Source organism: Lagenorhynchus albirostris, chromosome X (genome assembly GCF_949774975.1).
Source record: "Lagenorhynchus albirostris chromosome X, mLagAlb1.1, whole genome shotgun sequence".
Taxonomy (NCBI): Eukaryota; Metazoa; Chordata; class Mammalia; order Artiodactyla; family Delphinidae; genus Lagenorhynchus; species Lagenorhynchus albirostris.
This window is the reverse complement of record NC_083116.1, coordinates 66,770,978-66,798,828: the sequence shown is the minus strand read 5'-3', so window position 1 is coordinate 66,798,828 and position 27,851 is coordinate 66,770,978. Positions and strand designations below refer to the sequence as shown.

The window sequence follows — 27,851 nt, the reverse complement described above, 5'->3', positions numbered from 1 at the left end:
TTTTAAGAAATCATGGAGGCTAGGAGGAAGTGGCACATTTTTCAAGTGCTAAAAGAAGAGAACTGCCAACGCAGAATTCTATATCCAGTTAAGATATTCTTCAAAAATGATGGGAAAATCAACAAATTATCAAATAAGGGTACTCAGAAAATTTGTTGCCAGTAGATCTGCCCTAAAAGAATGGCTAAAGGAAGTTCTCTTCTTTTTTTTTTAAAAGGAAATTATAAAAGAAATATGAAACATTAGGAAGGAGGAAACAAAAATGAAAAGAACAAAAATTATGAGTGAATAAAATAGATTTTCCTTCTCTTAAGTTTTCTAAATTATATTTGATGGGTGAAGAAAAAATTATTATGGTTCCTAATCTATTTATGTAAAGAAAACATTTAAGATAATTATAAAGGGGAAAAAAAGGAGCAAAGGTTTCTACACTTCAATCAAAATGGTAAAATGATGACACCAGTAGACTATGATCAGTTATGTACGTATAATACTTAGAACAACCACTATAAAAGTTATACAAAGATACACTAAAAAACATTATAGAGGAATCAAAATGGAATTCCAGAAATTGTAAAAGTAACCCACAGGAAGGGTAGGAAAAGAAATCAGAAGCAAAAGAAAACAGAATGAAATAGAACAAACTGAACAAAAACTAAAATGGCAGCCTCAGGCTCTGTATTAAATGTACATGGTTGTACACCTGAAACTAATATAATGTTATATGCCAATTATACCTCAGTAAAAAAAATTGTAAATGGTCTATATGCACCATTTAAAAGAAAGAGATTAACTGAATGGGTAAAAAAAAAAAATAATGCAACCATACGCTGTCTACAAGAAACTCACTTCAAATATAACAAAATAGGTTGAAAGTAAAAGGATGAAAAAAGATATAACAAGTAAACATCAATCAAAATAAAGGAGTGGCTATATTAGCATGAAATAAAGTATGCTTCAGACCAAAGAAAATTATAAGTAATAGTGAGGGACATAAATGTGTATACAGTAAACAACAGAGCTGAAAATATGAGAAGTAAAAACCTTGAGAAACAGACAAATCCACAATTATAGTTGGAGGTTTCAAACCTCCTCTCTCAAAAATCAATAACCAACTGGACATAAAGAAGAATACAACAACCCCATTAAATAACAGGATCTGATCAACATTTATAGGAAACTCTGGTCAACAACTGCAAAAAATACATTGTTTTCAAGGGCCCATGTATGATATACCAAGATGTTCTATATCTTGATCCATTAAACAAAAAATAACAAAGTTAAAAACTGAAATCATAGAGTATATTCTCTGAACAGAACTGAATCAAACTAGAAATCAGTAACAGAAAAATAATAGAAATCTCCAAATGCTTGGAAATTAAACAGTATACTTCTAGCTATGACTCAAAATAGAAGTCTCAAAAGAAAAAATACACTGAACTGAACGGAAATGAAAATAAAACACATCAAAATTTGTATGCCAGCTAAAGCAGTGCTGAAAGGGAAATTTACAACACTAAATGCTTATATTAGAAAAGAGGAAAAGTCTTAAATGAGTAATTTGAGGTTCCACCTCAAGGAAGTAGAAAACGAGCAAACTAAGTCAAAACAAGATGAAACTGAAAACAGAAAGAAAAAATAGAGAAAATCAATTAAATAAAAAGCTAGTTCTTTGAAAAGATGAATAAAATTGACAAACCTCTAGCAAGACTGACAAAAACAAGAGAATACACAATTACCAATACCATGAATGAAACAGAAGCTATCACTATAGATCCTAAAGCCATCAAAAGGATAATAAGGGGGGCTTCCCTGGTGGCGCAGTGGTTGAGAGTCCGCCTGCCGATGCAGGGGACACGGGTTCATGCCCCGGTCTGGGAAGATCCCACATGCCGCGGAGCGGCTGGGCTCGTGAGCCATGGACACTGAGCCTGCGCGTCCGGAGCCTGTGCTCCGCAACGGGAGAGGCCACAACAGTGAGAGGCCCGCATACCGCAAAAAAAAAAAAAAAAAGGCTAATAAGGGAGTGCTATGAGCAGTTCTATACATAAATTTGAAATGAACCAATTCCTCAAAAAGCACAAACTATCACAACTCATTCAATATGAAATAATTTGAATAGTCCTATAACAATTAAGGAAATTGAATTAATGATTTAAAAACTCACAAAAAAAGAAATTTCCAAGGCCTGAAAGTTTCACTGGCAAATTCTACCAAAAATTTAAGATTAATTAACACAAACTCTACACATCTCTTTCAGAAAACAGAAGGGGGAACACTTCTCAACACATTTTATGAGGCCAATACCATCCTGATACCAAAATTAGACAAAGACAGTATAAAAACAACTGGATACAGACCAATATCTCATAAATATTCCCCAACAAAATATTAGCAAATAGAAGCCAGCACTATGTAAAAAGAATTATACATCATGACCAAATGGGTTTTATTCCAGGGATGCAAGGCTGTTCAGCTTGAAAATCAAGCTATGTAATATACCATGTTAACAGGCTAAAGGAAAAAAAATATTTATCAAATTAAATGAGAAAGAAAAAGCATGTGACAAAATTATACATCCATTCATAGTAAAAACTCTTAGCAAACTAGGAATAGAGATGAATAGCAGGGAACTTCAACTTAATAAAGAGTATCTACAAAAAATCTACAGCTATATCACAGTTATCAACACTGAATGCTCTTCTCTTAAGATCAAGAAGGCAAGGATGTCCACTCTCATCACTGCTATTCAACATGTTACTGAAGTTCTAGCCAGTGCAACAAGGCAAGAAAAGGAAACAAACTACATTCAGATCGGAAAGGAAGAAATAAAACTATCCTTACTTGCAGATGACATAATGATCTATTAGAAAATCTCAAGGAATCTATAAAACAAACTCCTAGAACAAATAAATGAGTTCAGCAAGATCACAGGTAAAACATCAACACAAAAATCAACTGCATTTCTACATACTACCAACGAACATGTGAAAAGTAAAATTAAAAATACAATATCACTTACAATTCCCAAAAAATGAAATATTTAAGTGTAAATCTAACAAAACATATACACGACTTACATGCTGAAAATTACAAAACAGTGATTAAAAACATCAAAGATCTACATAAACAGAGATACTATGTTCATGGGAGACTCAATATAGTAAAGATATCAATTCTCCCCAAATTGATGACAGGTGTAATGCAATTTCTAATAATTCTTGCAAGATTTTTATAGATTAGACAAGAGGATTCTAAAATTTATATATAAAGGCAAAGATATTAGACTAGCTAAAACAACTTGGAAAAAGTAGAATAAAGTGGGAGATATTGGCTTGATACTAAGGCCTATTACATAGCTACAATAATCAAGACTATGTGGTAATGGCAGAAGGACAGATATATGGACCAATGGACTAGAACCAAAAAATAGTCCCACAGAAGTATAGCCAAATGATTTTTCACAAAAATGCAAAAGCAATTTGGTAGAGAAAGGATGGCTTTTTCAACAAATGGTGCTGGAGCAATTGGACAGCCACAGGCAAAAAAAAAAGAAAGAAAAAGAAAAGTGAACTCAACCGAAATCTCACATCTTATACAAAAATTAATTTAAAATGCACCTTATACTTAAATATAAAACGTAAAGCCATAAACCTTTTAGAAAATAACATAGGAGAAAATCTTCAGGACCTAGGGCTTAGGGAACAATTCTTAGACTTGACAACAAAAGCATGACTAAAACAAAAACTGACAAACTAGATTTCACCAAAATTAAAAAGTTTTGCTCTGTGAAAGACCTTGTGAAGGAAATGAAAAGACAACCCATAGACTGGGAGAAAATATTTGCAAACCACATATGAAAAATTACTCATACCTAAATTATATAAAGGATTTTCAACATTCAACAATAAAAAAGCAAACAATCCAGTTAGAAAATGGGCAAAAGATGTGAAGAAACATTTCACCAAAGAGCATATACAGATGATAAATAAACACATGAAAAAAATGTTCAAAATAACCAGCCATCAGGGAAATGCAAATTAAGACCACGAGATACCACTACACACCTATGAAAACAGCCAAGATAAAAAACAGTGATAAAATCAAACGTTGGTGAGGATGCAGAGAAACTTGATCTCTCACACTTTACTGAAGGGAAGGTAAAACGGTGCAGCCACTCTGTAAAACAGTTTGGTAGTTTCTTAAAAAATGAAATAATCACTTACCATGTAAACTAGAAATTGCACTCCTGGGCATTTATCCTAGAGAAATGAAAACTTAGGTCCACACAAAACCTGTACACAATGTTCATAGCAGCTTTATTTGTAATAGCCAAACCTGGAAATGAACAAAATGCCCTGCAGTAGACATTCAGTTTGTATTATACAAGCTGGTACATCCAATCCATTGAATACGACTATGTAGTAAAAAGGAATGAACTACTGATATACACAACAACTTGAACGAAACTAAAGGGCATTATGCTGAGTGAAAAAGGCCAATCTCAAATGGTCACATATACTATGATATAATTTATATAACAGTCTTGATATGACAATTATAAAGATGGAGAACAAATGAGTTATTGCCAGGAGTTAGGGATTGTGGCAACATTGGTGGTCAGGATGGGTATGACTATAAAAGGTCAGAAAGAGAGGAATCTCTGTGGTGATAGAATATTTCTGTACCTTGACTGCAGTCATGCTTACAGGAATCTCTACATATGTGATTTAAAAAAAACATAGATATACACACACATTGAAACAGTGCCAATTTCTTGGTTTTGATATCATAGGTAAGATGTAACCATTAGGAGAAATTAGGTGAAAGGGTCACAGTACCTCTCTATACGGTCTTTCTAAGTTCCTTTGACTCTAAATAAAATAAACTAAAAAAAAAAGGCCCTGAGACTGTTAAAACTGCTTCCTCGCCACATAAGACAACATTAAGTCACTATCTTAAAACTTATTTTAATGTGTCTTTCTAACTGGTTAACAATGAACAGAATTATATTTATATTCTATTTCTGAACATTACTGAGTCATGAGAAAACAGAAGATAGGTAGAAAAACAGACATAATCTCTCACATTTGTGAATTTAATCCAGACAAGTTTACAGATTTAGCTACTCAAGAGTAACCCCTCAAATCCATGGAGTGTGTGTGTGTGTGTGTGTGTGTGTGTGTGATATGTGTGTGTGTGTATATATACATATATATATATATATATATATATATATATATATATATATATACACACATGATGAATCTGAATCAGAGACACTTTCTGGCATATGTTTAGGAGGCTTAATTTGTTAGTGAAAAAGCCAAGCTGACAGCTCAACATCCACATTTCAATGCTGTTCCCTACTAGTTATCAAATATGACTATTATGGGACAAATCATATGCTATTACGATATTTACAAATTTGGGAAACTGAGCAAGCCAAACGTTTAGATTAAATTTGACAAATTAGACTAGGATAACTCAATAAAATTACTTCTTTACACTCATGCACAAATGATAATTGTTTAAAACATGGCAAACAAAATATAAAAATGTACTTATTCTTTAAAAAGTTATGTAATCATTTTTAAAGTAACTTTACTGTACTCGAACAATCCCTTTGTAAGCTCTCCCAGACTCTACAGATTTTAAATACCTAATAAGAATATACTCCTCCTATGGTCTAACTGGAATTTCCCTAGTTTTAACCCCAGGTGTAGTTCAGGACTCTGTTAGAATTAAAACACGTTTTACACACAAAATATAATACCTTTCATACTTTAGAACATTTAGTAAGTCATATCTTAGCCATCTTTGCATTAAACTAACCCCATCTCTTCATCACTTTCTTAAAGGCAATGCTTTCAACGTGTATGTGTGTGTGCAAATGTTTATATGTATGTATACACATAAATTTTTCTCTTCCAAATGCAGTTCAAGTATGTAATTGCTGATAGTTAAAAGCAACATCACCTATATAACACAACCTCTACCTGCAGTTGTTTAAAGTATATTATTCAAATTATTACAGTAAGTAAAGAGATCAAGAATACCTCGTTAACCTTAAGACACTCTAACAGATGTATCACCAAAGATGATATAAAAATGGCCAATAAGCACATAAAATGATTCTTGACATCAACTAACATTAGGGAAATGCAAATTAAAATCACATGAGATTCCATTACATACCTATTAGAATGGGTAAATTTTTTTATTTTTAAATATGATAATACCAAGGATGCACAACAACTGAAACCCTCATAACATTGCTGGTGGGAATGCAAAATTGTACAACCACTTTGGAAAACAGTTTGGCAATTTCCTGCAAAGCTAAACATAAATTTACCATATAACCTGGCAATTGCACTCCTGGATTTTCATTTCACTTGGATAAATATCTATGGTCACACAAAACTTATACATGAATGGTTTAAAGCACCTTCAATTTTAATTTCAAAACCTGGAAACAATTCCAATGTCTCTCAAATGGAAATGGTTAAACAAGCTACTCATTCACACAACGAATATGTCCATATAATGAAAACAAACCATACATCCATACAATGGACACATCCATACAATGGAATACTACTCAACAATAAAAAGGAGCAAGCTATTGACATATGCAGCAATGTGGATGAATCTCAAATGCATTTTGCCATGTGAAAAAAGTGAGACTGAAAAGGCTACAAATTGTATGATTCCATAAGTGAATTTCCTAAGGGGTGATGAAACCATTTTATATCTTGACTACATCTTGCATTTGTCAAAAATTATAGTAGTAGACACTAAAAAGAGTAAATTTTACTATATGTAGATTTAAAATGATTTTTTAAAAACTATACATTCAGAAATGCTTCCTACCTCACATTAGTTTCATCATTAAATTCTTCAGCCCATTTTTTCCTTGATTGAGCAGTTGTAGAACCATCTAAACGGTAATAGTCTATGTTTCGGAGCCACTTCCCTTCACCTGAAAATTCAACAAGAAAAGAAAAAAGAGACATATATTGTTATCCTAGTACTAAAAGATTTTCTTCCTTGCTTGCCATTTAAAAGCTGGTCATAGGCCTTCCCTGGTGGCACAGTGGTTAAGAATCCACCTGCCAATGCAGGGGACACGGGTTTGAGCCCTGGTCCAGGAAGATCCCACATGCTGCAGAGAAACTAAGCCCGTGCACCACAACTACTGAGCCTGCGCTCCAGAGCCCATGAGCCACAACTCCTGAAGCCTGGGTGCCTAGAGCCCATGCTCTGCAGCAAGAGAAGCCACCACAATGAGAAGCCCGTGCACTGCAATAAAGAGTAGCCCCCACTCACTGCAACTAGAGAAAGCCTGCGCACAGCAACAAAGACCCAACACAGCCAAAAATTTTTTAAAAATTAAAAAAAAAGTTGGTCATATATAGTCAATTTGCATAGCAAGACAAATTTTTTAAATCAAGGGATAATTCATCATATTACAAATAAATTCACTACAGATTTCCTTCCAACAGATATTGAATAGCAAAGGTACTTTTCAAAAGTATTTCATCTACATGTAAATGCCTGAAAATATTTCCTTGATTAGAATCCTATAAAACTTTCAAAAGTATGATTAAGCTGTATTATGTTCATGAAGCTTCTTTTTAATTAAATCTATAAACGACCGGGTTTCCCACCTTGTTATCAACAAGTTGATACTAAACAGATAAAAACCAGAGACATAGAACACGTTTATTCATTCACTGAACAAATATTTACAGAATGCCTATTTATGTGCCAAAAAATATTCTATGATTTAGCCACAAATATCAGCATATGTTCCTATTTCATGACAATTACATATTTGTGAACATGTATGAACAAGTAAAGAACTGTGATTTTATAAGTTAAACACTGATCAGACATGTCAACATTTGCACAGTGCGGTAAAATTTTACCCAAGCCTGACATTCATACTAAAACACCAATGGATAAAGTACTTATGACACTTTTATATTTTATCATACATAATTTCCATTCTCATTTTTTTCATTCTAATTCTTTAACTGCAAACATAATACTACTACTTCCACTCCAAGCAAAATTCATATCATTACACCCTAGAGTCTTAATATAAAACAAGTTGACAACACTGAGATTTATGTCTTTCAGCAAACTTTTTAGTTAAATTCAGTACGTTAGTTTAAAAGATGCTTCTTGGTAGTATGGTCATTTTAGTAATGTTAATTCTTCTGATCCAATGGCCATACTACCCAAAGCAATCTACAGACTTAATGCAATCCCCATCAAAATACTCAGGACATTTTTCACAGAACTAGAATAGATAATCCCTAAAATTCATATGGAACCACAGGACCCCAAATTGCCAAAGCAATCCTGAGAAAAAAAAGAACAAAACTGGAGGTATCACCCTTTCAGACTTCAGACTATACTACAAAGCTACACAGTAATCAAAACAGTGTGGTACTGGCAGAAAAACAGATGCATAGATCAATGGAACAGAATAGAGAGCCCAGAAATAAATCCACATACCTATGGTAAATTAATCTACAACAAGGGAAGCAAGAATATATATGGAGAAAAGTCAGTCTCTTTGGTAAGTGGGGCTGGGAAAATTGGACAGCTACACGTACAATGAGATTAGAACATTTCCTCACACTGTATAAAAAAATCAACTTTAAATGGATTAAAGACCTAAATGTAAGACCTGAAACCATACAACTCCTAGAAGAGAACACAGGCAGAACACTCTTTGACATAAAGTGTAAAAATATTTTCTTGGATCTATTTCCTAAGGCAAAATAAATAAAAGCAAAAATAAACAAATTGTACTTAGTTAAACTTAAAAGCTTTTGCACAGCAAAGGAAACCACTGACAAAACGAAAAGAAAACCCACATAATGGGAGAAAATATTAGCAAACAATATGACCAACAAGGGGTTAATATCCAAAATATACACACAGTTCATACAACTAAATATCAACAAACAAACAACAGTATCAAAAAATGGGTGGAAGACCTGAACAGACATTTTTCCAAAGAGGACAAAGAGATGGCTGACATGAAAAGATGTTCAACATAGCTAATTATTAGAGAAATGCATATCAAATTCACAATGAGATATCACCTCTCACCTGCCAGAATGGCTATCATCAAAAAATCTACAAATAACAAATGTTGGCGAGGATGTGAAGAAAAGGAAACCCTTTGTATACTGTTGGTGGGAATGTAAACTGGTGCAACCACTATGGAAAACAGTATGGAGGTTCCTCAAAAAACTAAAAATAGAACCACCATATCATCCAGCGATTCCACTCCTGGGTATATATCAGAAAACCTGAAAACACTAATTCAAACACATACATGTACACACATACATGTACACAGCAGTAGTCAAGATATGGAAGCAGCCCAAGTGTCCATCAATGGACAAATGGATAAAGAAGATGTGGTGCACGCGTGCGCGCGCGCACACACACACACACACACACACACACACAGAGGAATATTACTCAGCCATAAGAAAAAGAATGAAATTCTGCCATTTTCAGCAACATGGATGGACCTAGGGAATATTATGCTTAGTGAAATAATTCAGAGAGAGAAAGACAGATACTGTATAATATCACTTATACGTAGAATATAAAAAATAACACATACAAAGGTATATTGCAAAACAGAAAGAGACTCAGAGATATAGAAAACAAACTGGTGGTTACCAGTGGGGAGAAGCAAGAGAGGAGGCGTAAAGGAGGCATAAGGGATTAAAAGATACCAACTACTATGTATAAAATAAATAAGCGACAGGGGTATTGTATAGCACAGGGAATTATAGCCATTATTTTATAAAACTTTTAATGAAGTATAATCTGCAAAAATACTGAATCACTATGCTATACACCTGAAACTAATATAATATTATAAATCAACTATACTTCAATAAAAAAAATCTACTCCTTTGAGAATTTGGACTAAAACAAACAAACAAAACAGCAAAAGTAAGTATGTCTCATCAAGTCAAATTTTGTTTATGTCCTAAGGACTGTAATATCCTACAAGATTCAAATATTAAGGATTTCTGGAATAAATGATCTAGTTTTATTAATGATATTCCTACAAACAGGATGTGTTTCAATTGTTTTCCTTTTAAATTATATTAAAAGTTTAGGGCTTCCCTGGTGGCGCAGTGGTTGAGAGTCCGCCTGCCGACGCAGGGGACGCGGGTTTGTGCCCCAGTCTGGGAGGATCCCACGTGCCGCGGAGCGGCTGGGCCCGTGAGCCATGGCCGCTGAGCCTGCACGTCCGGAGCCTGTGCTCCGCAACGGGAGGGGCCACAGCGGTGAGAGGCCCGCGTACCACAAAAAAAAAAAAAAGTTTAAAAGTCTTAGGATACATCTTAAAGTATATAAGAATAAATTATTCCTGAAAAAAAATCTAAAACTAACGAATTAATAAAAATAAAACCCCCACATGATCATCTCAGTAGACACAAAGAAATCATTTGACAATGTTCAATACACATTCATGATAAGAAAAACACACTCAAAAAACTGGAAATACTGATACAAGGAACTTCCACAACATGATAAATGATATTTATGAAAAAAATACAAATAACACCATACAGAATGGTGAAAGATCAGATGCTTTCCCTCTAAGATTAGGAAAAAGAAAAGGATGTCTGGTTTTGTCACTTTAATTCAACACCATACTAGAGGTTCTAAGGAGGGAAATGGTCAAGAAAAAGAAATAAAAGTAATCCATATTGTAAAGGAAAAAGTAAATTATCTCTATCTGCAGATGACATGATCTTGTATAAGGAAAATCCTTTAAAAATCTACAAAACACTATTTGAACTAATAAATGAGTTATTATGAAAAACTTAATTTATACATTTGCAATGAAGAATCTAAAACTAAAAGAGCACAATTCCATTTACAATACTATCAAAAAGAATAAAATAAATTTAACATAAGAAATGCAAAATGCATACACTGAAAACTATAAAACAACAGTGAAAGAAATTAAAGACCTAAATAAATGGTAAAACATCCCATGTTCATAGATCAGAAGACTTAACATTGTTAAGAAGGCAATACTTCCTAAAATGAACTACAGATTCAGTGCAATCACTATCAGAATCCAAGCTGACTTCTTGGTAAAATTTACAAGCTAATTCTAGAATTCATATGGAATTGCAAGGGACCCAGAATAGCCAAAAAAATCTTGAAGAGGAACAAAGTAGGAGGACGCACACTTTCAAAACTTATGTTCAAAGTAACGGTAATCAAGACTGCTACTAGCATGAGGAACGACATACAGATCAATGGAATAAAACTCAGAGTCAAGAAATAAACCTGTCTCTTTGGTCAACTAATTTTTAGCAAGGGTACCATGAACAGTGAATGGGGAAAGAACAGTCTTCTCAACTGGTAGACTGAAGTTGGACCTTTACCTCACACTAAATGTAAAAATTAACTCAAAATGCATGAAAGAACTAACTGTAAGAGCTAAAACTATATAATTCTTTGAAGGAAACATAGGGGTAAATAGTCATAGACTTGGATTTGGCAATGGTTTCTTAGATATAACACTAAAGGCATAAGTAACAAAAGAAAAAAAAATAAAATTGGACTTCATCAAACTGAAAACCTTTTCCGCATCAAAGAATACTACCAAGAGAATGAAAAGACAATGAAAAGAATGAGAAAATATTTATAAGGCATGTATCTGATAAGGGCCTGGTATGCAGAAGTTTTTTTAATTAAAAATAATTTTTTTAAGTTTTTCAACTCAATAACAAAAAGACAAATGGGCAAAGGACCTGAATAAACATTTTTCCAAAGATATACAAATGGCCATGAAAAAATGGTCAACATTATTAGTCATTAGAGAAATACAAATCAAAATCAAAATGAGATACCATTTCACACCCACAAGGATGGCTATAATTCAACAACAACAACAACAAAAACAAGTGTTGGTAAAGATGTGGGGAAATCAGAAACCTTGAACACTACTTCTTGAGAATGTAAAATAGTGCAGCCAGTGTAGAAAAGAGTTTGGTGGATCCTCAATACATTAAACTTAGAATTGCCATATGGTCCAATAATTCCATTCCTAACTAAATATTCAAAGGAATTAAAAACAGATGTTTAAAGAAATGAAAACTTGTATATGAATGTTCATAGCAGCACTATTCACAATAGCCAAAAGGAGAAAACAACTCAAATATCTATGAATTAATGAATAATCAAAATGTGGGTATTATCCATGAAATGGAATATTATTAGGCCACAAAAAGGAATACAGCACTGACACTTGCTACAACTTGGATGAACCTTAAAAACATGCTATGCGAATGAAGCCAGTCACAAAAGACCACATATTATATGACTCTATTTATATGAAAGATCCAGAATAGGTCAATCATACAAACAAAGTAGATTAGTGATTGCTTAGGGGTAAAGAGGTAGAAAGGGGGTTAGCAGAGCGACAGCTAAAGGGTACAGGGTTTCTTTGGTGTTGATTAATATGTTTGAAAATTGACTATGGTGATAGTTACACAACTCTGAAAATGTACTAAAAACCATTGAATTGTACACTTTAAATGGGTAAACTGCACGATATGTGAATCATAACTCAATAACGCTGTTTAAAAAAAACAGCGAAAAAAATTTTGCTACAGCTGCAGCAACAAACACCACATTTATATGGATAAGGACAAAAAGAAAGCACAGAAAAAATAGATATATTAGGGTTGTGGGTCTGGGTAATATTGTTTTCTTCTATTGTTAAAATGTGTATACGATATGTTTAAATGAATGTTTTTAAAATTATGATATACAAATGTAACTTACCCTTATAAATAAGAGGTTTATCTTTATCTTCTGTCTTCTCCCTACTAGCCAATTCAAGAAAATCTTCAATCAGGTCCAGAGATATGAGAGACTGGCTGAAAACAAGGCTAAAAAGACAAGTTAGTATTCATGGATTAGAAGATTCACAAACAACATGATTCTAATCTAAACCTCAGTAAATATCCAAAAGAATTAAAAATTAGAAATTTGTAGAAATTAAAAAGCTGATTCTAAAGTTTATATGGGTATGCCAAGCACACAGAGTAGCCAAAACAATTTTGAAAGGAAAAACGTTGGAGGCCTAACTCTACATGATTTCAACACAAAGCTAGTGTAATCAAAATAGTGTAGTACTGAGGAGACCAACACAAATCAGTGGAACAGAATATAGTCCCGATATAAAGCTACACTATAGTTAATTGGTTTGTGACAAATAGGCAAAAGCAATTCAATGGAAAAAATTAGTATTTTTAACAATGGTCTTGGCAAAATTGGATATTCATATGCTAAAAAAATGAATTTCCGCCTAAGCTTCAGCTGCACAAATAGGGAATAGAAGAATCTGATTTGACAAAAGTTCTTCTTAAAAAAAAAAGTCTTAGTTGACCACAAGTCAATATGAACCAATAGTGTTATTTGGATGTTGGAAAACTGCTCCATCAGACTGCAGGAATGGAAAGATAGGGTCCAGAATAAACAGAACCAGCGTCACTATAATTCTGTGTTAATAAAAATTCAGCTGAAGTGTTTGTGACCATATTTTGAGATAAGTGCTAAAAAAATGAAGTATATTCAAGACCATGTCAGGACTGAAATTATGCCATATAAAGAACAGATAAAACAACTGAGAAGAAAAAGCTAAAAGTGACGAGAGATAAACCCACCATTATCTGAAGAGACAATTGAAATAGTAGTAGTGATGTCTGCAACCTACTTTGAAAGGCATCAGGAAAATAAGATGGATGATGGATAGATATGTAATAAATGAAGTATGATAAAATATAGAATATAGTATAGATTCTAGGAGACAGGTATATAGGTATTCACTCTAAAAATTCTTTCTACTTTTTGTTATGTTTGAAAATTTCCATAATGAAATGCTGGACAAATAAAGAATAGTGGTAATCACAATTCCAGAAATGCAGTTTTATAGTCTTAACGTTGATAACACCTATCAGTTGGGTTAATAACTAAAAATGATCATTATAACAGTATTTTTAAAAAGCAGTAGATATATTCTACTTTAGACCAGGGGGGAAATAGCTATAGGAAGAGTATAAACTAAAGATAAGGATCCATTTTCTAACACTTTGAAGTATTCAACTATAGGGAGCCTTCTGAGATGCAAAATATTCTACCCAGGAGAGATCAGGAGAACATCCATGATGAACATGGTAGAAGAGATTCTTGAACTGGTTAGGAAATTAAAAGACTACTAAAATTTCCCCTATACTCATAAAATTCTTGTATGGTATCCAATAAAAATTAACTTTGAACTACAGAAGTTAATAGATAAAAAAGCATAAGCATGTCTAGAGCATTAATCTCTCTTGGTCTTTCAGGAACTCTGAGCTCAAATACCCACTTTCTACTTGACATCTCTCACGGACATCTAATAGGCCTTGGAAACTTAACAAAGCCAGAGCAGGACTCCTTACTACCTCTAATAAACTTACTTCTCCCTTAATCTTCTCCATTTTAGTAAATAACACCATAATCTACCAGTCACTTAGGGGGAAAGCCTGAGGGTCATCTTTGACTACTCTCTCCTTCTTACTGCCCTGCATTAAATCTACCAAGTACTGTTGTTTCTACTCCAAAACATACCCTTCATCTCCACTACTACTACTCCATTCCAAGCCAACATCACCCCTTATCTGAACTACTTGTTTCTGTATAAGTGGCAATATGTAACAAAAATAACTTACAGTGAGTACTTATTAGATGCCAGGTGAAGGAGTTAATTAAAAAGAAATAAAACAGTTTGTGTCTTCAAACAACTCACTATCCAGCGAAAAGACACAAGTACATCAGAATGTGTTAAGTGTAGAGTAGAGGTATATTAAAAGGTGGTATGAAAATATAACAGAGCTACCTCTTTCCAGGAAAGTTAAAGAAACTAAATTTGGCATTTTTTTAAGATAGAAGATTGTTTTATTTTAGCCTTATGTTAAAGTGCTTAAATTTTTTAACAAAAAAAATGGTTATATTAAAAGCATTATATTTTTAAAATATTTTATGACCAGAACTTGGGATCTTATAAAAGCCTAAACAGCAGGTCTGGTTCAAAACTTTAAAAGTATGTTTTTTAAATAATAAAATGAAGGATAAGATTGGGGGTTGGAATCCAGGGAAGGGAAAGGGGGCACAAATGCTAGAAGTAAAATAAACAGGAACAAAAAACAAAGGAGAAATAATAAAGAGAGTAGTCAAAGAGGTGAAATAAAGTCTGAGAGGTGTCCACTAGATTTGGAAATTAGAAGGTCATTAAGTGACTTTAGGGGGGAAAACTCAGTAAAGTAATAGGGTAGAAGCCACACCGCATGGATTGAAAAATGATTCTGAAAGTGATGAAATACAAACATCAACTAGAGACTTGGCTCAAGGAAATAAGTTCAAGATACTATAGCCAGAAGGGGAAAACAGCACTGAAGAAATAACCAGAATATGTACTCAGAAACAGTGACTAAGAAGGAAGATAGCTGTCACTACACTAACCATGAAATTACGTCTTTAGAAAAGAAGAAAACAAAATAGATTGCTTTAAATAAATTGTTTAAACAATAAAAATGTTATCAAAATGTTCATATAATAAAAATAGGAAAAGAACTTACACTTTATCCCCAATTTCCTCTGCCATTCGAAGAATTTCAAAGAGAAGTACCATTTTTCCAGAATGCTCTAAAACCTCAGCATCAGCATCTGTAACAAAATCTTTGTACCAGTCTGGAGCTGGGCTGCTTGGATTAGAAGAGGAAGTAGCTTTACCTAAACAAAATAAATGAAACATAAATAAGTAGGCAAATAAGGGAAGAAGCTGAAAGACTCCAGAGAGGGATTAAGACAGAGATTAAGAGAAAGACATATAGACCAACCAACCCAGGGAGAGAGTGAGAAAGAAAGAGATTGGTAAGGATGTGGGAGATGGGTGCAACACACACACACACACACACACACACACACACACACACACACACACACACACACACACACACACACAGAAGGAGAGAGAGAAAAAAGACAACCCTAGGAGAGAAAGAGCTCTATACTCTGAGAGAAAGACACAAGATGGGGGAGGTAAGGTAGAGGGGACCCTGGAAGAGGGAGGTAAAGAGACAGAGAATCAGAAAGACACACAAAGGCACATATAAACATACACATATGTACACAGAGGAAGAAAGACATGGGGGAGGGGCACCAAGTGAGACAGTAAGCAAGAGACAGACCCTGAGAAAGTGCAAGTATGAGAAACAGGAGGGCTCAGAAAGACAGAGACCCAAAGAGATGAAGCCCCTCAGGTCCTGAGACAGTATAACCCCCAAAGCATACCCCAAGAGATAGGGACCAGAAGAGAAAGACCTAGAGACCCAAAGAGAGAGGAAGAGAGGAAAAGAAGAAGGGAAGGGAGTCTGACTCACGTAGAGATCAAGGGAGAAAAGATCTTAGGGGCCGGCAACATTTCACTGTGCTACTAGAATTCTGGAAAACTCAAACAAGGATTGATCCCAGCATCACCATATCATGTTAAATCATTTTGCTCTTACTTTCCCCACAAACTTTGATTATAAAAGGTGTAAACAGATTGCCAACAGACACATGGAAGAATGCTCAACATCATTAATCATTAGAGAAATGCAAATCAAAACTACAATGAGGTATTATCTCACACCGGTTGGAATGGCCATCAAAAAATCTACAAAAAATAAATGCTGGAGAGGGTGTGGAGAAAAGGGAACCCTCTTGCACTGTTGGTGGGAATGTAAATTGATACAGCCACTATGGAGAACAGTTTGGATGCTCCTTAAAAAACTAAAAATAGAACTACCATACGACCCAGCAATCCCACTACTGGGCATATACCCTGAGAAAACCATAATTCAAAATAGCCAGGACATGGAAGCAACCTAAGTGTCCATCAACAGATGAATGGATAAAGAAGATGTGGCACATATATACAATGGAATATTACTCAGCCATAAAAAGGAACAAAACTGAGTTATTTGTAGTGAGGTGGATGGACCTAGAGACTGTCATACAGAGTGAAGTAAGAAAGAAAAACAAATACTGTATGCTAACACATATATATGGAATATAAAAAAAATGGTCATGAAGAACCTAGGGGCAAGATGGGAATAAAGATGCAGACCTACTAGAGAATGGACTTGAGGGTATGGGGAGGGGGAAGGGTAAGCTGGGACAAAGTGAGAGAGTGCCATGGACATATATACACTACCAAATTTAAAACAGATAGCTAGTGGGAAGCAGCCATGTAGCACAGGCAGATCAGCTCGGTGTTTTGTAACCACCTAGAGGGGTGGGATAGGGAGGATGGGAGGGAGGGAGATGCAAGAGGGAAGAGATATGGGGACATATGTATATGTATAACTGATTCACTTTGTTATAAAGCAGAAACTAACACACCATTGTAAAGCAATTATACTCCAATAAAGATGTTAAAAAAAAGGTGTAAGAAGAGAATAACAAAATAATCTATGAAAGATATAAACAGTTCAGTTTAAAATAAGGAATGTACAGGTTTAACCTGTTTCTTCTCTCAATTGCCTTTTAATGCAAAGTACTTTAAATTTTTATATATTTTGTTATAAAATATTTTACACATTCAGAAAAGTATATAGAATATAAAGAACAGCAGTGTTCCCATATCCCATCTTCATCAAATTTTAAAACGCGTTAAATCTACTTCTGATGCAACTGAAGCCTAATATGTGACCCTAACCAATACTGTTCTCTTTCTCCCCTTCTTTTGGAAAAGTAATAAAACCCTAAACTTTATATTTACTATTTATGTTGTTTTTACATTTTCACTACATTTGTATTAGTAAACTGTAATTATATATCATGTTTTTAAACTGTATGTAAATGGTACCATACTGTTTGTACAATTTTACAACCTACTTTTTCACTGGAGTTTTTCATTTTCCACTCAAAGTGAGACTTATTCAATAACTCTAACTGCCATATAGTATTCCACTGCATGAATATACCATAATTTATTAGTTCTCCTATTCATAGACATTTAGATTATTTCTCATTTTTGGCTACTGTGAAATAACTGCAATGAAGACTCAGTGTTGTATTTTTCTAGAATGTTGTCTACTTCATCTAAGTTTAAAATTTTCTGTTATAAAATTATGCTCATGACTCATATCATATTAAACATACCTACTTTATATTCTTATCAAATAGTTCTAATATCTGTGGTTCTTGACAATCTGATCATGTTGTTTGTTTTAACTTTGTCAGGTTGACTGATAACTTATTTTGTTGCTAACTTTTCCTAATGTTGATTGCTTCTTTAGGTACTCTATAACTTTTTCTTGTCATTTCACTTTCAATGTAGCTGTAATATGAGAGAATCCTCGGTAGCCTGGGTTGACATCATACAACTCCACAGTGATTCTGCATCTGCTTCTGTCAGATGCTCCAGGGGATCACCAACCCAGAATTACTTTTGAGGTTAGTATTTCAGCTTGAGATTTTTAGACTATGTAAATAATGTAAATTCAAACCATAAACCATGTGAGAGAAAGCCCATGATTATGAATCCAAGAAAACTATTTTTGAAACCCACAGCCCAGGGTGACACAGATAAGCTTCCTTGTCATCTCCTTATCATCTCCCTGGATTGATGGGAAAATTTTTTTCTATCCTATTCTTCTATGGAGTATGTACCTATGTTAAACAGATTCAGCTTAAATCTGAGTTCTAAGAACTCTCCACCTTATAGAGCGCTCAAGGCCTTGAATCTTACCCCTGAGTAGGTGAAAACCAAAGCTGCTACTCTCAAGACTAGCCTATCCCTAGAGCTTCCATAGCATACTTTCTTGAACTTACTGTTTATCGGTTCCTTCTTTTTAGGCTGGGTCCTGGTGATTTCCATTACTTTTACAGAGCTCATTATGCATTTGTATTTAAACCACAATAAACTATTGCCTAAATGTACCACATATTTTCACGATTCCATGCCTTTCCTTGAATGTCTTATATTACGTTCTCCCCCTCTTTTCTTGACCAACTTCCAGGCATATTTTACTATCCTTCAAGAGTCAACAAAAATTTCATCTTAGAAGAGCCTTCTTAAGAGGGTGACCCTTGGCTGTTGTCTGGGAACTTGAATGGTAAACTGTTCCCTGCACTGATTTTAAACTTTCCCTGAGAAGAAGGGATTGCTGCACCTCATCTAGGCACCTAGAAAGAAAATACCTGTTTTCGTTCTGGGAGTCTGGAATTTGGTAAGAGCCAGGCAGAAAGTGCCTATGTCACCAGTCCCCAGTAAAAACCTTGGGTACTTAGTCTCTAATGAACTCCTCTGGTAGACAACACTTCACATAACTTGCTGCTGCCATAACTTGCTGCTGCAGAAATTAGTACATCCTGTGTGACTCCACTGCGATAGGACTCTTGGAAGGTTATGCCTGGTTTCCTCTGGACTTTGACCAATATGTGCCTTTTCCCTTTCCTGATTTTGCTTTGTACTCTTCCGTTGTAATAAACCATAGTCCTGAATATGACTATATGCTGAGTCCTATGAATCACCAAACCAGGGGGTAGCTTTGAGGAATCCTGACACGTAGCTTATCAAGCATATGCTAACTAAAATTCCTTTCTACAATTAGTCAACTGGCAAATAATCAGTGCCTTTGGGAATTTTGCAGTTCCACAGACTGAACACAACTTCAGCAATGGTTACCCAATTTAATTAAGGTAATTTATACACGGTAAAAGTGTAAGCAATTATTAAAAAAGCTGGCAGATAGTACAAATGTGGCAGCTAAATAAGAAGTGTAAAAGCTTAGCACAGGTGACAATTTCTGTGCAAATACAATACATTCATTCTAACTGTAATCCTGTTGGATATAATCACAACAGAGTAATCTCTAAAAAAAATAAAAAGTGACCCAGAGGGCTTCCCTGTGGCGCAGTGGTTGAGAGTCCGCCTGCCGATGCAGGGGACACGGGTTTGTGCCCCGGTCCGGGAAGATCCCACATGCCGCGGAGAGGCTAGGCCCGTGAGCCATGGCCGCTGAGCCTGCGCGTCCGGAGCCTGTGCTCCTCAACGGGAGAGGCCACAACAGTGAGAGGCCCGCGTACCGGAAAAAAAAAAAAAAAGTGACCCAGAAAAATATGGGCTACTCCAGTTCATAAATATCCTGAATAAATAATTAAAACCTACAAATAGATATTTCATGCTGAATATTCTTACTTCATCATCGACATGGATTAATCATTCCTCCTGTTATAACTCTGTACTGTGTATGCATACATGACAAGTAACAGTGAATTAATAAATCAAAGCCACTTCTAAATATCCACTCTGGATATCAAAAACTGCTTACAAGGCACAAAGGAAATACAAACAAATAGAAAGCAACACTTTTACCCCTAATTTCTTCAAGCAATTTAAATATATATTTAAACACCGTATTTGCAGCAAGATACACTGTAGTTTTTTTTCTTATAATAACGAACTTTATTTTATTTTTTCGAACTTTATTTTATACCAGAATTCTACTACACAAGAATATTGGGAGGAGTCATTGGAAATGCAGATTATTGTTAAATGCAACTTAAAAAATACTCTCCCCATCCCATTTAGGTAGCACAGATGTTTCTATGCTTACTAAACTCACTGGTGCTATTGGAAATGCAACATATTTGCCAGTCTAGTCAAGAAAACTCCCCACCAGACCAAGCACCTCTGAAGACCAGGCCCCTTTGCTTTTCCTTTGATTTCTGGTGTCAGCATATTGATATGCACCACGTATTTTTGAATCAATAGAATGACTGAAAGAATTAGGCTATAAATTCATCTATCAATCAATCAATCAATCACCATCATCAATGTCTTCAAAATGTATCCCAAAGTAAAAGACCAGCAGAACCAAAGAATCAGAGATACTTCTTACCACCTCCTAAAACTGAAACTCTTTCCTGACTCCACCCCCTTTTCAGGCTACCACCTCACCCCTTAACTCTTCTTACCTTTTCTTAAATTGAAGTGCAGTTAATTTACTATGTTGTATTAGTCTCAGATGTACAGTAAAGTGATTCAGTTACATATATATATATATTCTTTTTCTGATTCTTTTCCCTTATAGGTTATTATAAAATATTGAGTATAGCTCCCAGTGTCATACAGTAGGTCCTTGTTGATCATCTATTTTATATATAGTAGTGTGTATATGTTAATCCCAAACTAATTTATCCCTCCTCCCCTTTCCCCTTTGGTAACCATAAGTTTGTTTTCTGTCTGTGGGTCTATTTCTGTTTTGTACATAAGTTCATTTGCATCATTATTCTTTTTTGATCTTCCACATATAAATGATATCATATGGTATTTGTCTTTCTCTTTCTGATTTACTTCACTTAGTATGATAATCTCTAGGTCCATCCATGTTGCTGCAAATGGCATTATTTCATTCTTTTTTATGGCTCAGTAATATTCCACTGTATACATATGTATGTGTGTGTTTATGTATACACACACACACATGCACGCACACACACACACACACACACACACACCCCACATCTTCTTTATCCATTCATTTGTTGATGGACATTTAGGTTCCTTTCATGTCTTGGTTATTGTAAATAGTGCTGCAATGAACACTGGGGTGCATGTATCTTTTCAAATTATGTTTTTCTCTGGATATATGCCCAGGACTGGGATTGCAGGATCATATGGTATCTCTATTTTTTAGTTTTTTAAGGAACCTCCATCACCTCACACCAGTCAGAATGGCCATCATAAAAAAGTCTACAAATAATAAATGCTGGAGAGGGTGTGGAGAAAAAGGAACTCTCCTACACTATTGGTGGGAATGTAAATTCATACAGCCACCATGGAGAACAGTATGGAGATTCCTTAAAAAACTACACTGTAGGGCTTCCCTGGTGGTGCAGTGGTTAAGAATCCACCTGCCAATTCAGGGGACATGGGTTCAAGCCCTGGTCTGGGAAGGTCCCACATGTTGCAAAGCAACAAAGCCCGTGCGCTACAACTACTGAGACTGCACTCTAGAGCCCACGAGCCACAACTACTGAGCCCGCGTGCCACAATTACTGAAGCCCGCATGCCTAGAGTCTGTGCTCCACAACAAGAAAAAACACCGCAACTAGAGCCCCACCCACTGCAACTAGAGAAAGCCTGTGTGCAGCAATGAAGACCCAACACAAACAAAAATAAATAAATAAAATTTTAAAAACCTACACTGTAGTTTTAGAAATAAAGGTAGAACATCATTAAAATATTATATGTATAAATAGTAGTACTAGTAGAATGGTAAACTCTGTAAGTGTATTTTGCACATTGATATAACCCAAGCTTCTTGAGCTGTCCCAGGCACATAGTAAGAACACAATAAACATTTGTTGAATGAATAAATATGGTATGTTAATGCTAATATTATGGTCCTATATCATATACCAAGATTCTATCACAAAAGATTATATCCATACAATAAATTATATACATTTTGTTTTTAAATTGCATTACAATTAACATATAATATATTAGCTTCAGGTGCACCACACAGTGATTAGATGTTTTTATACAGTATGCAATGATAACCACAATAAGACCAGTTATCATCCATCACCATATTTTTCAATATTACTGACTACATTCCCTATGTGCACATTAAATGTCTGTGACTTATTAATTTTATAGCTGGAAGTTTGTACCACTTAACTCCCTTTACCTATTTCATCCATCCCCCCAAGATGCACCCCCTTCTGCCAACCACCAGTTTGCTCTAGATATCAACGAGTCTGCTCCTATTTAGTTTAGTTTGTTTGTTTTGTTTTTTACATTCCACATATAAGTTAAATCATACAGTCTTTGTTTTTCTTGGTCTGACTTATTTCACTTACCATAATACCCTGCAAGTTGATCCACGTTGCCATAAAGGCAAGATTTCATTCTTTCTTATGGCTGAGTAGTATTCCATTACACACACACACACACACACACACACCCCTTCTTTATCCATTCATCTACTGATGGACATTTACGTTGCTTCCATATCTTGGCTACTGTAAACAGTGCTGCAATGAACATGGGAGTACACATATATTTTCAAATTAGTGTGTTTGTATTCTTCAGATAAATACCCAGAAGTGGAAATGCTGCATCATATGGCATATGGTAGTTCTACTTTTAATTTTTTGAGGAACCTCCATGGTTTTCATAATAGCTGCAACAATTAACATTCCCACCAACAGTGCACAACAGTACCCTTTTCTCCACATCTTCACCAACACTTGTTGTTTCTTGCTTTTTAATAACAGCCATTCTGACAGGTGTGAGGTTGTATCTCACTGTGCTTTTGATTTGCATTCTGCTGATGATTAGTGATGTTGAAGGCCTTCCCATGTTCCTGTTGACCATCTATCTGTATGTCTTCTTTGGAAAAATGTCTATTCAGGTTCTCTGCCCAGTTTTTAATCTGGTTGTTTTTTGATATTGAGTTGTATGAGTTATTTATATATTTTGGATATCAACCCCTTATGGGATATATCACATGTAAATATATTCTCCATTTAGTCCCATTAAACAAATGGGACTACTTTCATGTAGTCCCATTTGTTTAATTTTACTTTTGTTGCCCTTGCCTGAGGAAACAGATTCAAAAAAAAATATTTCTAAGACCCATGTCAAAGAGCGTACTGCCTATATTTTCTTCTAGGAATTTTAAAGTTTAAGGTCTTACATTTAAGTCCTTAATCCATTTTGAGTTTCTTTTTGTATATGGTGTAAGAAAGTGATCCAGTTTCATTCTTTTGCATATAGCTGTCCAGTTTTCCCAACACCATTTTATTTCAAGAGACTGTCTTTTCCCCACTGTATGTTCCTTCCCCCTTTGTTGTAGATTAATTGAACATATGAGCTTCAGTTTATTTCTGAATTTGCTACTGTGTTCCATTTATCTATGGGTCAGTTTTTGTGCTGGTACTATACTGTTTTGACTACTAAAGCTTTGTAGTATAATTTCAAGTCTGGAAGCATGTTATCTCCAGCTTTGTTCTTTCTCAAGATTGCTTTGGCTATTCGGGATCTTTTCTGTTCCATACAAATTTTAGGATTGTTCTCATTCAGTCAAAAATGCCACTGGTATTTTGACAGGAATTGCATTGAATCTGTAGATGGTTTTTGGTAGTATCAACATTTTAATGATATTGACTCTCCAATACATGAGCACTAAGTATATTTCCATTATTTTTGTGTCATCTTCCATTTTGTTCCTCAATATCTCATAGTTTTCAGAGTATAGGTCCTGTGCCTTGGTTAAATTGAAACCTAGATATTTTATTCTTTTTGATGCAATTGTAAATGGGAAAGTTTTCTTAATTTCTCTTTCTGCTAGTTCATTACTAGTGTACAGAAAAGCAACAGGTTTCCGTATATTTTTTTATGCTGAAACTTTACTGAATTTATTAGTTCTAATCGTTTTTTGGTAGAGTCTTTGGGGTTTTATACATATAGTATCATGTCATCTGCAAATAGTGACAGTTTTACTGCTTCCTTTCCAATCTGGATGCTTTTTCCCTTTTTCTTGCCTAATGGCTGGGGCCAGGACTTCCAATACTATATTGAATAAAACTAGTGAGAATCCATATCCTTGTCTTGCTCCTGATCTTAGAGGAAAAGCTTTCAGCTTTTCACCACTGAGTATATTACCTGTGGGTTTTTCATAAATGGCTTTTACTATGATGAGATACGTTCTGTCTGTACCCACTTTGTTGAAAGTTTTCATCATAAATGGATGTTGAATTTTATCAAATGCTTTTCCTGCATCTACTAAGATGATCATTTGATGTTATCCTTTGTTTTATTAATGTGGTATATCACATTGATTGATTTACAGATGTTAGACCATCCTCGTACCTCTGAGATAAATTTCATTGATCATGGTGTATGATCCTTTTAATGCATTTTAAAATTCAGTTTGCTAATATTTTGTTAAAGATGTTTGCATCTGTGTTCATCAGGGACATTAGCCTGTAGACTTTTTTGGTGGTGTCTTTGTCTCATTTTGGTATCAGGGTAACACTGGCCTCATAAAATGAGTTTGGAAGTGTTCCTTCCTTTTCACTTTTTTGGAAAATATATTTTCCAAAATATATTTTGGAAAATATATTTTCTTTAAATGTTCGAGATAATTCACCTGTGAAGCCATCTGGACCTGGACTTTTGTTTTTAAACTACAGATTCAATATTGTTACTAGTAATAGATCTATTCAGATTTTCTATTTCTTCATGATTCAGTCTTGGAAAATTGTGCATTTCTAGGTATTTATCCATTTCTCCCAGGTTGTCTAATTTGTTGACACACAATTGTTCATAGTAGTCTCTTATGATCCTTTGTATTTTGGTGGTGTTGGTTGTAACTTCTCTTCTTTCATTTCTGATTTTATTTATTTGAGCTCTCTCTCAATGGGTCTGGCTAAATATTTGATTTTGTTTATCTTTTCAAAGAAACAACACTTATTAGTTTCATTGAATTTTCCTTTTTTTTAAAGACTCAACTTCAGTTATTTCCACTCTGATCTTCATTATTTCGTTCCTTTCACAAACTTTGGGTTTTGCCTTTACTTCTTCTTCTTGTTCCTTTAAATGTACGTTTACATGGTTTATTTGACATTTTTCTTATTTCTTCTAGTAGGCCTGTACCACTATAAATTTTCCTCTTAGAACTGCTTTTGCTGCATCCCATAGATTTTGTAATGGTGTTTCCATTTTCATTTGTCTCAAAGTATTTTTTTATTTCCTCTTTCATTTCTTCGTTGATCTATTGCTTGTTTAGTAGCATGATTTTTAGCCTCCCCATATTATTGCTTTTTCCAGTTTTTTCTTGTACTTGATTTCTAGTTTCATATCACTGTGATCTGAAAAGATGCTTGATATGATTCCAATCTTCTTAAATTTATTAAGACTTGTTTTGTGACCTAACATGTGATCTATCCTGGACAATATTCCATTTTGTGACCTAACGTGATCTATCCTGGAGAATGTTCCATGTGCAATTGAAAAGAATATGTATTCTGCTGCTTTTGGATAAAATGTTCTATATTTATCTATTAAATGCATCCGGTCAAATACCAGATTTAAGGCCAGTGTTTCCTTACCGATTTAGTGTCTAGATGATCTATCCACTGATGTAAGTGGGGTATTAAAGTCCCCTATTATTACCGTATCACTGTCAATTTCTCCCTTTATTTCCATTGATACTTTCTTTATATATTTAGACACTCCTATGTTGGGTGCATGAATATTTACAAATGTTATATCCTCTTGTTTGGATTGACTCCATTTACACTATGGCATGCTCTTCCTTGTCTTTTGTTATAGTTTTTGTTTTAAAGTCTATTTTGTCTGACATGAGTATTGCCACCCCAGCATTCTTTACTTTTCAATCTGCATGGAATATCTTTTTCTATCCCCTCTCTTTCAGTTTATGTGTGTCTTTAGATCTGAGGTGAGTCTCCTACAGGCAGCATATAGATGGGTCATGCTTTTTTATCCATTCAGCTACCCTATGTCTTTTGATTGGAGCATTTAGTCCATTCACATTTAAAATAATTATTGGCAGGTATATACTTATTGCCATTTTTTTTTACTTGTTTTCTGGTTGTGTTTTTAGTTCTTCTCTGTTCCAGTCTTACTCTCTTCATTTCTTCCCTTATCGTTTGATGGATTCCTTTAGTTTTATGTTTGGATCCCTTTCTCTTTATTTTTTTGTGTATCCATTGTAGGTGTTTTTGATTTGTGGTTATCATGAGGTGTGTGTATGGGTATGTATGTATGTATGTATGTGTATATACATCAACCTATATATATATACCCAATTATTTTAAGCTGACAGTCACTTTAAGTTTGAAGGCATTCTAAAAGCACTACATTTTGCTCTTTCCCTTCAGCATGCCTCTGAAAATCCTGTTGTCACCATGGGCTGCTGCCATGCCTGGTATTACTAGTATTGTAAGAACAATCTGTACCCAGAGTCTTGCTTCTGCCAAGGTGACCCTGATGCCAAGATCCACATCTTTTACCTGGGGTAGAAGAAGGCAAAAGTTCCCACTCTGTGGCTACATGGTGTCAAATGAGTATGAGCAGTTCTCCACTGGAGGCTGCCCATATTTCTGCCAACAAGTACATGGTGAAAAGCTGTGGCAAAGATGGTTTTCACATCCAAACACATCTCCACCCCTTCTACATCATCCACATCAACAAGACATTCTCCTGTGCTGAGGCTGACAAGCTCTGGGTAGGTATGTAGGGTGCCTCTGGAAAGCCCCAGGGCACAGTGGCCACAGTACACACTTGTCAAGTCATCATGTCCATCCCCACCAAGCTGAAGAACAAGGAGCATGTGGTTGAGGCCCTATACAGGGCCAAGTTCAAGTTCCCTGGCCACCAGAAGATTCACATGTCCAAGAGTGGGGATTTACTAAGTTTAAAGTCGATGAATTTGAACATGTGGTGGCAGAAAAGTGACTTAACCCAGTTGGCTGTGGGGTTAAATACATCCTTAATCACAGCCCCTTGGACAAATGGCAGGCCCTGCACTCACAAGAGCCTTGGTGGTGTTGTCCATTCCTTGCTCATGCCCACCAATAAATCCTACTTTCCTGTCTGTCAATCAATCAAAAAAAGCACTCCATTTTCACTCTCCTGTCACGTTTTATTTTTTGTTGTTATATTTTACTTCTTTTTATTTTGTGTATCCCTTAACTACTTACTTCAGTTACAG

At 34.9% G+C, this 27,851-nt stretch overlaps 1 protein-coding gene and 1 pseudogene across 1 annotated transcript in view; one reads left to right on the top strand and one right to left on the bottom strand.

Moving 5' to 3' along the window:
- The window catches only part of ATRX (ATRX chromatin remodeler), a 256,836-nt gene that overhangs the window by 47,750 nt on the left and 181,235 nt on the right, over positions 1 to 27,851 (bottom strand). Inside the window, exons 28-30 of the mRNA XM_060137872.1 lie at positions 15,690 to 15,843; positions 12,856 to 12,962; positions 6,874 to 6,982 (exon numbers count right to left, since the gene is read on the bottom strand). Of these exons, the coding sequence (XP_059993855.1) occupies positions 6,874 to 6,982; positions 12,856 to 12,962; positions 15,690 to 15,843 (370 nt within the window). The remainder of the gene's footprint in view (positions 1 to 6,873; positions 6,983 to 12,855; positions 12,963 to 15,689; positions 15,844 to 27,851) is intronic.
- On the top strand, positions 27,164 to 27,718 carry LOC132513971 (large ribosomal subunit protein uL16-like; annotated as a pseudogene).